The sequence below is a fragment of the Pleurodeles waltl genome, chromosome 8, assembly GCF_031143425.1.
Source record: "Pleurodeles waltl isolate 20211129_DDA chromosome 8, aPleWal1.hap1.20221129, whole genome shotgun sequence".
Classification (NCBI taxonomy): Eukaryota; Metazoa; Chordata; class Amphibia; order Caudata; family Salamandridae; genus Pleurodeles; species Pleurodeles waltl.
This window is the reverse complement of record NC_090447.1, coordinates 610,140,852-610,154,367: the sequence shown is the minus strand read 5'-3', so window position 1 is coordinate 610,154,367 and position 13,516 is coordinate 610,140,852. Positions and strand designations below refer to the sequence as shown.

The following is a 13,516-nucleotide window of genomic DNA, read 5'->3' as shown; positions in this document are numbered from 1 at the left end:
AACCAATCACCACTGAGCACCATCAGCACCATTATGCACATCACTCTTGACCCCTTCTGAACTGGACTATCCATGAATGTCGGTCTGATACATTGATGCCTGCATGTTTCTAGATCAGTGTGTATGTGTACCACTGTGCTGAATGTCTCTCTGTAGCAAGCACTGTGCAAAAGTCGAACCTGTTGGCTTTGTAAATATTGATAAAGCACTTCTTGCATGCATAGCTATGCGCAGCAGCTAGCGCTGCTCCAAAGCTCACAATTCACAATTCATCAACCACAGTAGGATGAAAAGCCCCTTCACTGTACAACTGGAACCTACCACTGGCAGGTTACACAAAAGTGTCTGCAACGTACGCAGGATCCGCTGACCTACCTTATCTTTTGGTGGACATAAAATATGAGTCTGATGTAACAGAAATGTGTGTTGGTCCCACCTTTTGCCCCCATTGCCAACCCACTGAGCACACAAATGCAGCAGGCGACAGAGTTCGACAATATTGAGGGGTCAGTTATGCACTGGAAACCGACGGAGTGAAAAGGCGTATCTGAAACTGTTGTATTTCTTGTCATTTCCCTTGTATTTTCCAAGTTAGAAATATATCTTTAGAGCTGAAATATCATTAAATTGCTACTTTTCCTCATCCAAGAGGCGAACCTAGTGCGATTTTTGCCTGAAAATGTCGATGACACAACGTCCTCGTGGAAAGCAGCGCTAAGTCTGAGGCGTGTATGCTCTACTGCCACACACTATTTTAACACAGCCACGATCTATTCCTTTTAGTCTTAACAGTAAGCGCCATGACAACCAGCACATGACCAGCTGCAAACACAACCGAGTCTCCAGGGCGTCGCTTCACCGTGACACGGCTCCCAGTCCTTGAGGGAGGCAGAGATTGTGCTCGCCGCTCACGATGCACCGAGCCTACCAACCAATCCTGCCGTGCGGCAACAAGTTTCTGCAGCAGAAATGGGACAAAACGTACTACGACGAGCACCAGAGGAAGGTAAGGTGGTTTTTGCGGCCCTGCAATCTGCTGTGCTTCACCCGATACGTCAATGACGTGCTGCATTTGTATGTTTAAAGACGGTACGTGACGTCCAGGTGTGGTACTGAACTATCAAATACATAAATACAGTAATATGTTGGAGGCTCAATGGCATTGCTAACAGCCACCTTCGCGTTACAGCGTGGTAGTTCGGAGTTTTACGTTAGAGTTATATGACGCAGTGTTTTTTACGGGTCCACATTAACCATTTGCGATTCTTGCAGGAGAGGGTAAGTTTGCGAATGTGGGTTTGCCTCTGAGAGCCTTCAGCAGAGGGATGCCGCCGATTTCTGGCCCGAGTGAGAGAACACTACAGCGCTGTCCTACATTAAAATCACTTAAAGCAGCAACCTTAAGGTATCAATTTGAAAAATTGAGCTCAAAATAGCGTTTCTGGTAGGATAGCATCCAAATGGCAAGTCTATATTTTTCCTGAAGCTTTAAAAATCCTTGCACTGGAAAAAGTGAGGGTTTTTCCCTCAGTTGGGTAGTTACAAGGAGGTTTTTGCGACCTATCATCTAAACCTTTCTTGGAGTTGTCCAATGTTTTTCGCTGTCTTTGCGGGTCTTCTACCCTCCGATAAGTAATTTGCGACTGATAGTTGTTGTTTTATGGCAGCAGTCCTTAACCTTTAGAGTTCTGTGACATCCAGCGTTCACCCTATTTTCCACTTTTTTCCCTTTCTCTATCACATCTAGGCGCTGAGGCCCAAAATCAGGACTCTGGTCACCACTGGAAGCCAGGCACCCCCGCCTAAAAAATAGCCACGATCTGAACTTCGGAACAATAGACAGAAATAGAGAAACAAGAATATATCAAACAAATACACTAATTGCGACCTACTACGGGTGATAACCCTACAGCACTCAGATATCCCAGGGCTGTGCGATTTATAATTTTTTGTAAACTATCACAGTTCTAATCGGTTTTCAAATGAAATCATTTACAGAGAATAATGATGCAATATTAAAACTAGCAAATCGTAAGTCATGTTGGCATACGTAAATTTAACGTATACACGACTTTCAGGGTAAGGTAACGTACTTTTTGTTGGCCTGGAAAACCTGGGGCGATCTTAAAAAACACAGGTGCTGTTTTTTTTTACAGTGATGCCAATGAAATGTGACAGTGGTAGGTGAAGTAATACCACATGCTCTATGACAAACCCCCTTCAACCCCTACAGTGACATCACACAAAGTAATATCAAGTCATATACATAATTCAGAAGGTGTTTTCTTTGCTACTTGTAGAAGGGAGATCCCTCGATTACCAGTGAATTAAAAGCCTGCTTGCTACTCATTGAATCCAAGTGCTCAAGTTACCTGCTGTCAATTTTACTTCTTGTAAAATGTTGTAAGTTGAAGCTGATATGCGTTCCTGTGATTCTTGGTTCCCCTATGGTCATATACATATGTGATTATTTGATTCAGGGGCATGGCCTGACGGGACTGGAGTTGAGGCCTACTCACATATGGAAAATAAGGAAGCTCAATGGTTTCCCTCTACACAAGAGGAGTCTCTCTTTAGGTTGGTACCATGAAACAGTACCTCATCCATGCCTATGCACTGATGGTTTTGCTTTTTAATTTCCATCCAATGTCAACTGTTACCTTCTAGAATATCGAGGCTTCTTATGTTCATTATTGCTGATTTTGTAAAGTATTTTTTCAGACTCCTTTAATATCATTTATGTAGTCAATGAAAAAGAGTACTGAAAAGAAAGCAGAGATGAAAAATAACTTTTCGGAGTGAGACAAAGAGACAGGGAGTGGAGGATAGTGGGAGAAAGGCACGAAGTTGAATCAGAGGTAGGCAGTCTTGGTATTTGGCAACCCCAGCATTTGGCAGTGCCTCCGCGGGGTCCGACGGAAAACTTAGGGCACCGAATATCTGGCTTAATGTTCAAAACCATTTTGTGAAGGCAACTCAGCGATTTGCAAAATCTCAGGGAACGGCTATTTATATGTACAGAAGCCTTGTTATGAGTCAGAACTTTTTTTCTGACTCACAAGACGACTTTTATGATTTTTTCTGAATTGCGAGTAGGAGGGTGCATGAAAGTGTTATTGTCCTATTTTTGCTTCGGAAAGAAATGTATCAATGGTATACAATCTCAGTTGGAGTTGCAAACAATTGATAAGGAAATGACCCACAAGTTGGTGTGTTAACTGACTTGCAAAGACAAAGGCACAAAGATTGCTTAAAATTGTTTTCCGTTTTGCAATGCAATCGTAGTGTTTTTTTCTCCCTTGCAGGTCACCATCTCTTTGATCGCAGCCAATCCGGGGGGGGGCACAAGTTACAACTTGCTTAATGAATATTAATTAGGCAAGTTTGTTCGGTATTTGGTTAACCGACCTATTCATATATAAATAATACATTCTCAAAATACTAGTGCATTCGAGAAAGGCTGGTATGCAATTTCCGACCACTTTATGCAAATGGAATAATAGTACAACAGACCCTCACTCACTGACTTAACTTCCGTGCTGATGGTTTCAGGTTGTTATTCGCATACCCTTGTCTCTCACTCCTGCGAAAAGGCAATAACACTTAGGCCCATATTTATACTTTTTGGTGCAAACCTGCACTAACGCAGGTTTGTGCCAAAAAGTATAGCGCCGGCTAGAGCCATTCCTAGATGCCGGCCGGGCACCATGTTTATGGAATGGCACTAGCCCGCGCGAAGGCCCTGTTAGCGTCCTTGGAAAGGACGCTAACAGGGCCGGGGAGGTGTAAAGGGAACCGGAGCTTGTGCGCCGAATTATGTCACTGCACTGTTTAGAGGCAAAAAAACTTGCCTCTAGGCAGTGTAGCGCCATTTTCTGGCACACAAGACCCATGGACATGGTTACTGTCTTAGTAAAGACAGGAGCCATGCCCACCCCCCCAATGGCCATGCCCAGGGGATGAATGTCCCTTGAGCATGGCCATTGGAGCCATGCAAGGGGCCCCAAGTCAGGGCCCGAGCGGTGTTGGACGAAAAAAAAAATATACTCACCTGGATTTACCTTGGATGGGCCCCCCATCCGTAGGTGACCTCCTGGTGTGGTTAGGGGTGGATGGGGGGTGTCCCTTGGGACAGGGAAGGGCACCTGTGGGCAATTTCAATGTCTCTGACCATGGAAATCTGCCTACAGGTCCCCTTACGCCTGCCCATACCCAGGCGTTAAATAATGGCGCTAAACAGGCTTGGCGCCATTATTTAAGGCCCCCCTCCTCCCGTGCGTGATTTTTGCACAGGAGGATAAATAAGGCTCTAGGGCCTTTGAGTCATTTTTTACCCGGGAACGCCTACCTTGCATCTCATTGACGCAGGGTAGTTTTCCGCAGACAAAAAATGCCGTTAACTCCAATATTTTGGCGCTGGACATGTCTAGCGCCAAAATATAAACATGGAGTTAAGTTTGCGCCAGATTTGCGTTAAAAAAAAAGACGCAAATCCGGCACAAACAGAGTATAAATATTCCCCTTAGAGGTCTACTGTTTGAGTGACTCTGAAGGAGGATCTGCAACACATTTAAAAATGCCTTTTATCCCACCACTGTGTGTAATGAAAGACTGGAAATGTAAAATGTACCCAGTTTATTGAAGCTGCAAATCCCGTTGCCAATGGAATAGGTCTGGTAGAGATACTGCTGCTTAACATGCCCCTTAAAACACCCTGGGGTGAGATTTGTTAACTAGGGAAGGCGCTCTTTTGTCTCCTAGAAGTAGTCCTCTTTCTGATTACAGCCTCCGTGTCCCGCAGAGTCTGCATTCTGCTTACATTGCCATGGGAATATAGTGCCCTAAACCATGGCTCTAGTAGAGAAAGGAATGGTCTTTAACAATGCATACAGAGCTATTTTCTAGGCATCATAGCACAGAGGTCAGTTGAACGCCAGTCAGAAAGGGCAGTAAAGGAAACTGGGGCTAGGGCAGGGTCAGGCTCCCAAAACGAGCGCAGAAACTCGGAATATAGTCCATAATCACCATAAATTCAAAATGGGCCATGCAGAGCAAAGTATAAATGCCAGCTAGTTATATCCAGTGTGCACATTACCTTCCTCCATCACAACGCTAAGCGCTGCGACCCGAGAGCAGCACTCTGGTCACTCTCAATTCACATAAACACATCCCACATAGGCTCACAGCAGGTAACACACTTCCAATCAAACACTCCGCCATGATGGGGCATACATACCACGCCTCCGGTAGTGTACTTAGTAATACCGTAATGCGTATGAAGCGCCATATAAATCCAATTGAAATACATTAGAATACAATCCGTAGAACAGCAAACCATAGGGGCAATTAAAAATATTTAAACACATTTCACGTTCTTTATGTCAACCACCTCTATTCATTAAGAGATGATTTGTATGTACCCACTAGAAGCCGGTGTTTGATCACAAAAGCCGGTTTTACTGCTGTGCAACAGCGCCACCTGATGGGTGCACCAGGTTGTTCTGGAAGCATAAAATCTGACCTCATAGCAGGACTGGTGTGACCCTATGTGACAAGGGGAAAATCACCGGTGGACTGAAGGATTTGGGGTGCCTCGAGCCTGGGCTAAGTTGGCTGAGAGACCCTCTAAACGTCCTGTTTAAAAACAGGCTTAGGGAATGCACACACTTTTCAGCTATTTGGCATGATATGCAGCACCCTCACTAACCATGAATTGATTACGTTTTTTTGTGTATGCCTAACATGCAGACCTTATTCAACATGCTGATTCCGTGAAGAGTTTTTCACCGGTTTTCCGGTAGAAACAATTGTTAACATTCATCAGACAACGAAAACAATCATCTGGATTAGTCACAAGACGTAAATACAAACCTCCTAGTCAAGTACCACGCATCAGTGGTTAGACTACCGCATTTTAGTGCTCTAAAAAGCATTATTCACGCAATTATAACACACCATGGGTGTAGAAAATGTGGAGGACGTAGGGAAAACGGGGGAAAAGAGTGAGGGGGACATGGGAGACAAATGACCTTGAAGTTTAAGACACCAAAGCAGTCCCTATTGAAACGTAATTCGTTTTACAGTGCATTAAAGTAATGAGAAGTGAAAACAAATGAAGTTTAACCGGGTTGCTGACTCTTCCAAATCCAAGCTTGCAAGGTCCGTTTCCCAGGGAGGATTCTTATTTGATCTTTGTGCTGGACTGTAGTACTTCCTATTCCTTGTGAGTCCCAAGGAGCTGTAACATAAATATTTGACAGAATATACATGTTAATGTCTTTTTGTATGTTCTTAGCACCTTGAAACCATTCATAACATAAGACACTATTTAATCAGAATCTTTAATGAAAAAAAGTTATATTCTGTCATCAGGATCATTAACTGATTTTATTTAATGGCCCAGCCCTCCATGTCCATTTGCTCTTCTTCTTCCAGGTAATTGTTGCATTTACCAAAGCATATTAGGAGTGCTATAGGCCCCTTTGCACTATAAAGTGCATGTTGTATTTTACTTCTACGGGAGATGCTTTGAGAGGGATTGGGTGAAGTTATGGGCCTTTTAACTGCATGAAACACTGGGTTTGCACCTCTGAAAGTTGGTACCCTTAATCTCATACCAAAATAGTCCAAAAATAGGCCACAAGGCACTAACACTTCGATCCATACATTGGAATCACTCGAGAGTAACCTTTCTCTCAGCCTTTTAACATCAAGTCCATGCAAAAGAACAGCAAAACCACATGCTAGGAACATAACTCCAATCACAACATACAACATATATGCAACATTTGGGCATTAAACTTGTACTAATGAGGTGAAACCTTTTCCTATATGATATTAGGATTGTAAAATGGCAATATAATAAAGTAATACCATCACAAAAAGTGTCACATTATGCAGCACAGTTTGCTTTTTATTGCTGCATAATTCAGTCAATGCTGTCACATAATTTGGTCCTCCCTGATCTGTGGGCAATCCATTGTTCTGAGATTAAACCTCAGTTGGTTAATATGGAGGTGGGTGAGCCAACAAATTAAAAGGCAGAGCCAAGCCAACGGTCTGGCTCACATCTTAGAGCCAGTGCATAAGCCAAGCCCCGAAAATATTTGCTATGTATATCATACAACAAACATCACATAAAATATGATAAAGTCTCTTCAAAATTGCTTAATTATTTAGGATGAAGCTTAGACAATAACAGGGAGCATTATAGCATTCCACCTGGAAAAATAGTTTTGGTGAAATAATATATTTGCCTAAGATCACACAATTTAAGAGGGAAAGCTGTGATTAATGCAACTTTTCTGGTTTCACTTTGTACACATCAGCCAGTAAATGGGTATATATTTGTTCATCCTTATGTTAAGGCTTTATTTTGATCCCTTAGTGCATTTTTCTGCAGTTTTTGAAAAATAGCACAAAATCAACGTGAAGGTATTTGATTGATTTATATGAGCACCAGTTACATTATAGAAGATTGCATGCATTGTTTATTGGCATCGGGAGTTTAAGTGATTGGCCTAGAATCACAGTATGTTAAGCCAATGCAAGACTTGAACCTAGTTCCCCAGTTCCACATTCGGCAGCTTTGACCGTAGCGCCACATCCTGAGTAGCAGGGTGGCCGGCAGAAGCCAATGCTCACCTCGCTATGGGCTCGAGGTCCCAGCAGGACTTTGAGCTGCGCCAACGGCATGCTTCCAGCTCAAGTCTGGCTTGAGCTTTCAAGTGGCTCACCAACCTCTAACTTCCGTACAACCATCCATGGCTTTTGATGCGAAGCCTTATTTACTAAAAAACAAAAATTACACCCCCTTGAGGCAGGCATAAAGAATGAGTAAAGTTTTATTTTCTCAAAACTTTTGAAACCTTTCCAGCATACATACAGTGGTCAAAATATTAAATTATGTTAAAGCATAGATTTTGTACAGTATGCTACAAAAACCTATGTTTGACATTAAACACACATTCCTGTGCATTAAAGGGCATGGCTGTGTGCACTGGGGCACAGCAGACAATGTGCACCAGTGCAGGGAGAGAAAATTCTGGTCTCATAGCTTAGTGGATATGGTGCTGTTCTACTTTCTCCCATTGATGCAGGTAAGCAACTGTGGTTACTGTGCTATGTTGTTTCAAAAGTTACAAATTTGCCCCTCAATGTTTGATTGCTTACAGTGCTTTCAAAAATGTTTTCTAGCACAACACATTCAGGCCCTGATTTATACTTTTTGAAGCTAAACTGCGCTAAAGGAGTTGAGCACCAAAAAGGATACAGCCGACCAGCGTCATCCCAAGAAAATGACTCTAACCTGATTAGCGTCCTATTTCAGCACACAACCCCCATGGACATGACTCCGGTCTAAATAAAGGCAGGAGTCATGCCCCCAGCCCAATGGCCATGACCAGGGGACTTATGTCCTCTGGTCATGCCCATTGGGCCAAGTGCCGTGTAGGTGGGCCCAAGTTAGGCTCCCCTATGGCACTTAAACAAAATGTTTAATATACTCACCTCTACTTACCTGGGATGGGGTCCCCCCATCCTTAGGTGTCTTCCTGGTGTAGTTGTCCCATGGGCCAGGGAAGGGCACCTGTGGGCTCTTTCTATGGTCTCTGACCATGTAAATAGGCCCACAGGTCCCCTAACGCCTGCCCATACCCAGGCATTAAATAATGTCGCTAAGCAAGCTTAGTTCCATTATTTAAGGCCCCAATCCCCCGTGCATGATTTTAGCACAGGGGATAAAAATGGCGCAAGGGCCATATCGTCGCTTTCTGCACGGGAGCTCCTACCTTGCAGCTCATTGACGCAAGGTAGGTTTCCACGTACAGAAAATGACTTTAAATCCATAACTTTGGCACTAGACGTGTCTAGCGCCAAAGTATAAATATGGAGTTAGGTTTGCTCTGAATTAATGTAAAAAAAATTACGCTTATTCGTCGCAAACCGAGTATAAATATGCCCCAGATTTTACCTAGTGCAAACCTATCTTGGACTAGTAATAATCTTAGAGTGCCTTTCAAAAAGAGAATAACTTTCTGATACCATGAAGCTTCAAATTATTATATGTATTAAAGCCTGTACTGGCTCCGAAGGAGACTTTAGATTTGCTTATTAACCAAGCATTTCCCACACTTATCTTGTATGGCATATTTTACTATACTGAATTTCTGTGACCATCCCACAAGCCAGTGCCACATTTCTCATTGTTTCAAGCATCTCACAACATATGGTACAGTGCGTCTCAAACAGCAAATGTTATGTGTTTGAATGACCTGTTTCTTACACACACTTCATCTCGTTTTTGCGCACATAACACACACACACACATTTACACATTTTACCATCCTTGTGGGGACTATGGCCCTCATTATAACCCTGGTGGTCGCTGTTAAAGCGGCGTTAATACCGCCAACAGGCCGGCGGTATAAAAAATGGTAGTTTGTCCCTGGCGGTAACTGCCATCAAAGACCGCCATTTTAACACACCGACCGACAGGGTGGTAACAGCCGCCGAGCTGGAGACTTTGGTCTCCAGCCCGGCAGCCGTCACAATCCCACCCTCGGGATTATGACCCGGCCTACCGTCATGGTTTTCGTGCCAAGCTTACTGCCCCGAAAACCATGGCTGTAGGCATTATCAGTGCCAGGGAATCCCTTACCTGGCACTGATAGGGGTCTCCCCGACCCCCCCTCCCCAGAGTCTTCCCCCACCCTCCCTCTCTCTCTCCTGCCTCCCCCGCACATATACATACCCACATGCGCACCCATATACACACATGCACACATGCATATCCACCACCACCCACGCATGCACACATACATACCCACACACCTCAACACAAACCAAAATACCTTGTCACACACATGCATTCACAACACCCAACACTCGCAATCAGCATTTAATGCGACTCACACCCGCATGCACGCATTACAAAACATACACCCCCACCCCCACATACACACAACACCCTCCGCCCCCCTCTCCTGTCGGAGAACTAAACTTACCTGCTTGCAGGGGGTCCTCCGGCTGGAGACCGTCCGCGGCGCTGCTGTCAGCAGCAGCGTCTGCCAGCAAAACACTGCCAGGCCGTATCATTGCTCATGATACGGTCTGCGGTTTTTTGCTGGTGTGGCGGTGCCGCTGTTAGCAGGACCGCCTTAACGCCGTCCGCCGCCATGACAGTCGGCGGTGTTCCGCCAGCATTCTGGCAGAATACCGTCAGCGGTCATGATACACGTAGACGGCTGGCAGTCACTGCGGCGGTATGTTGCCAGCTGTCGCAGTGGCGGTAATTCAGGATCCAACTTCAAATTTGCAAGAATATTTTTAATTCATTCCATGCACAGAACCATCCTTGTGGGGACTTGAACACATGCTACCATCCTTGTGAGGACCTGGGGTGAGCACCTCTTGGGGATCAGGAACTAATTCCAGCAGAGACCAGCAGGACTCAGGCAGGTCCAGTTGCAGGTGCAGGAAGGGCCAGTCACAGCAGATCAGCTGGGCAGGTGCAGTGAGGTCCTTGGTGCTTGTTGTGTCCATGTAACCCATAAAAGGAGGTCAGACACCTGAACATTAGAGTTACTCTGATAGTCCTGGGTTCAAAGAGATGGTCCTCTCTCTTTCAAGCAACAAGGCAGGCCTCAATCAGCAGGGCAGTCCTCTGAGAAACAAGGCAGGCATCAAGCGGCAGGGCAATCCCCTAAGAAACAAGTCAGGCCTCAAGCAACAGGGCAGTCCTCTGAGAAACAAGGCAGACCTTAAACAGCAGCGCATTCCTCTGAAAGCCAAAGCAGGCCTCAAGCAGTAAGGCAGTACCTTGGGGTTTAAGGCACTTCTTTAGTTTTCCACAGTTCCAGGAGTGTATTGAAGAGTTAATCTGAGGGTCCAATATCTATTGCTTGTGCTAGCATTTGAAGTGGAAAAACCTTCTAGACGACCCCCACATCTGTTTTTGGAATTTCCTTCCTTCCCCTAGCAGACTCCAAGGGATATGGGGTGACAATAGGCTGGTGTGAAGTTCTTTGTGAGTTGCTGAGGCAGCCTCTTCGAAATGTAATTGGGCCTGGGAACAGCTCCGTCCCTCCAGTCCTGCCAACACCTAATCCCCCTTTGTCTGACTGTCTAGGAGGAATACTCAAAGCCTAACTGCCAATTACATTCAGTCATGTGACCCAGAACACAGGATGTGGGCTCCAAATGGTTTGGACCAGTAAATGGCAACTTTCTATAAGTGGTATTTTCAGAATTGAGCCTTCAAATCTAACTTTAACATTAAAGAGGGGTTCAAATTACAATTCTTTAGATACCAAACTCAAACTTCCCACCTGTTCCAAATTGAAGTTATCACTTTTTAAATGTAATAAGCTAACTCAATGTTATCATATGGGAGAGGTAGGCTTTGCATTACTGAAAAATGAATTGAAGAGTTTTTCACTACCAGGACGTTTATAACCTAAAACCACATGGCAAACATTTTAAATATGCCCCACCCTACCCTATCAGCTATTTAAGGGGTGACACATGAATTAAAGATGATGGTTTAGGCCTGGCAAAAGGTTTATTATGCCAGGTTGAAAAATGTCAGTTTAAAAGTAAACTACAGGCTGCAGCAGTGGCAGGCGTGACCCAAGTTGGAATGGGCTACTCAAGTCTGCGGCACAAGTGTTGCAGGACCCCTAGTGGCATTTAATTTACAGGCCCTTTGTACATGTAATACCAAATTGCTAGGGACTTATAAGTAAATAAAATGTGCCAATTGGAAGTAATCTAATTTTACCATGTGCAAAACAGAGAGCACAAGCACTTTACCACTGATTAGCAGTGGTAAAGTTCACAGAGTCCTAAAAGCCTACAAAAACAGGTTTCGAATACAGGAGGGGTGGAGGCAAAACTTCTGGAAGTGACCCTGCATTGAGGGCCAAGCCCAACAGATAATTATTGGTGTAACATAGCCTAAGACACTCTTAAATTCCAATTCACTAATCCTTTACACGACTAACTCTTAAAGGGCTTCAGTGGTGTAACAAAGGCCCCTGTAGCCCCTGTGGTGCGGGGGCCAGAGGTCCAGGGGCCCCATCAACACAGTACCCTGTCCTGAGAGCTCCTGAGTGAGTCTGGAGGAGGGGGACTCCATATACTTTGCATGGGGGGGGGCCTCAAGTTTCTTTACGCTAGCAGAGGGCTTATTGTAGAAAATGATGGTATGGACTGAAACCTCAAAAATGGACACAGAGATGCACACAAGACACCATTGATCAATACCAAGAAATATACCATTTGCTACCCTCACCTCAGTTAACTGTATTATTAAGTATGCTTAAGTACTCTTCAAATCCAGAACTTGCAGTCATACTTCGAAAAAATGTTTCCAACAGAGAAAGCTTTTTTAACATAGGTTGAGAGCCTATAACAGATCATCTTAGTTATTCTATGAACCGCAGAGAGAGGAAGAGAGGGAAACTTCAACACCACATGTCCTCCCAAGAAAAGGCAACAATCACAACTGGTGTGGTGGACTAGAGGTAAAAGTAGGACACGTTGTTTACTTTTGATTAGCAAGGCTCATTATCGAGTCCTGAAGTCGTTATAGAACATAGTACTTATCCAGCAAGTGGGGTATTCCTTAATGGAAGAGGTAGTCTCACACACTTGTAGTGTCATGGATGGAAAACTTGGTTAAGTTTAATTATGTCCTAGAAAAGACTAAATCATGTAATATGCAGCACATATAAAGAGTTGATGGAATCATTTGACAGACAGACAATAGCAAAATAATTTCTCCTCCACACTGAATGGCACAAGAAAATATTTGGTTATTCAAACACAAGTTCAGAAGCAGAAAGAATGATTTCTGATTAATCCAGTTGCATTTTGAGGTTTATGAATGTTGCTAAGAAATATTTGCTTATTCTTCCTTTTTATCACTCCCACCTTTGTTGCTTGGTGCAAAAAGAAGCAAGGATCATGTTTTTTCACATATTTTCTAATTACTTTCCAGAATGTACTTAAAAACAAAGCATGCTTACAGATTGTGATGACATGCTCTCTTTTTTTGCTATTGCACTTCAGTACTATGTGACTGTATATATTTATCAACGCCTGCTGCTGTTAGACAACGGGCACCTTCCATAGGGTCAGTCAAAAGTCTCCAAAGCTGTCCCTGTCCCCTCCAGAAATTTAGGGGCAGATTTAAGAGCCCCTAACACCACCTGAGTGCTGCCATAGCGTCATTTCTTTTACAGTAAGGCTGCACTAAAGTGGCATTTTCCCCACACCATTTTTACAAAGTGGTGCAATGCATGCATTGCGCCACTTTGTGAACCCTTCTGCCACAATATGCTTGTGCCAGGCATAATGTATGCAAGGGGGTATTCCCCCGTTAGCGTGGCCAAAAAAATGGCGCAAGGAAATCTAAGAGATTTCCTTGCGCCATTTTTTTGGCACTTTTAACACCTGCCCAGACGAGGCATTAAAAGGGGGCTTCCAATATTTATAATGGGCCACTATATACTCT

At 44.1% G+C, this 13,516-nt stretch overlaps 1 protein-coding gene across 1 annotated transcript in view; it reads left to right on the top strand.

Annotated features, from left to right (window-relative positions):
* The first annotated feature begins 831 nt into the window (after nt 1-831).
* Nucleotides 832-13,516, top strand: part of CFAP97D2 (CFAP97 domain containing 2) — a 152,672-nt gene continuing 139,987 nt past the window's right edge. The window contains exon 1 of the mRNA XM_069204700.1: nt 832-1,006. Within this exon, the coding sequence (XP_069060801.1) occupies nt 914-1,006 (93 nt within the window). The 5' untranslated portion in view covers nt 832-913. The remainder of the gene's footprint in view (nt 1,007-13,516) is intronic.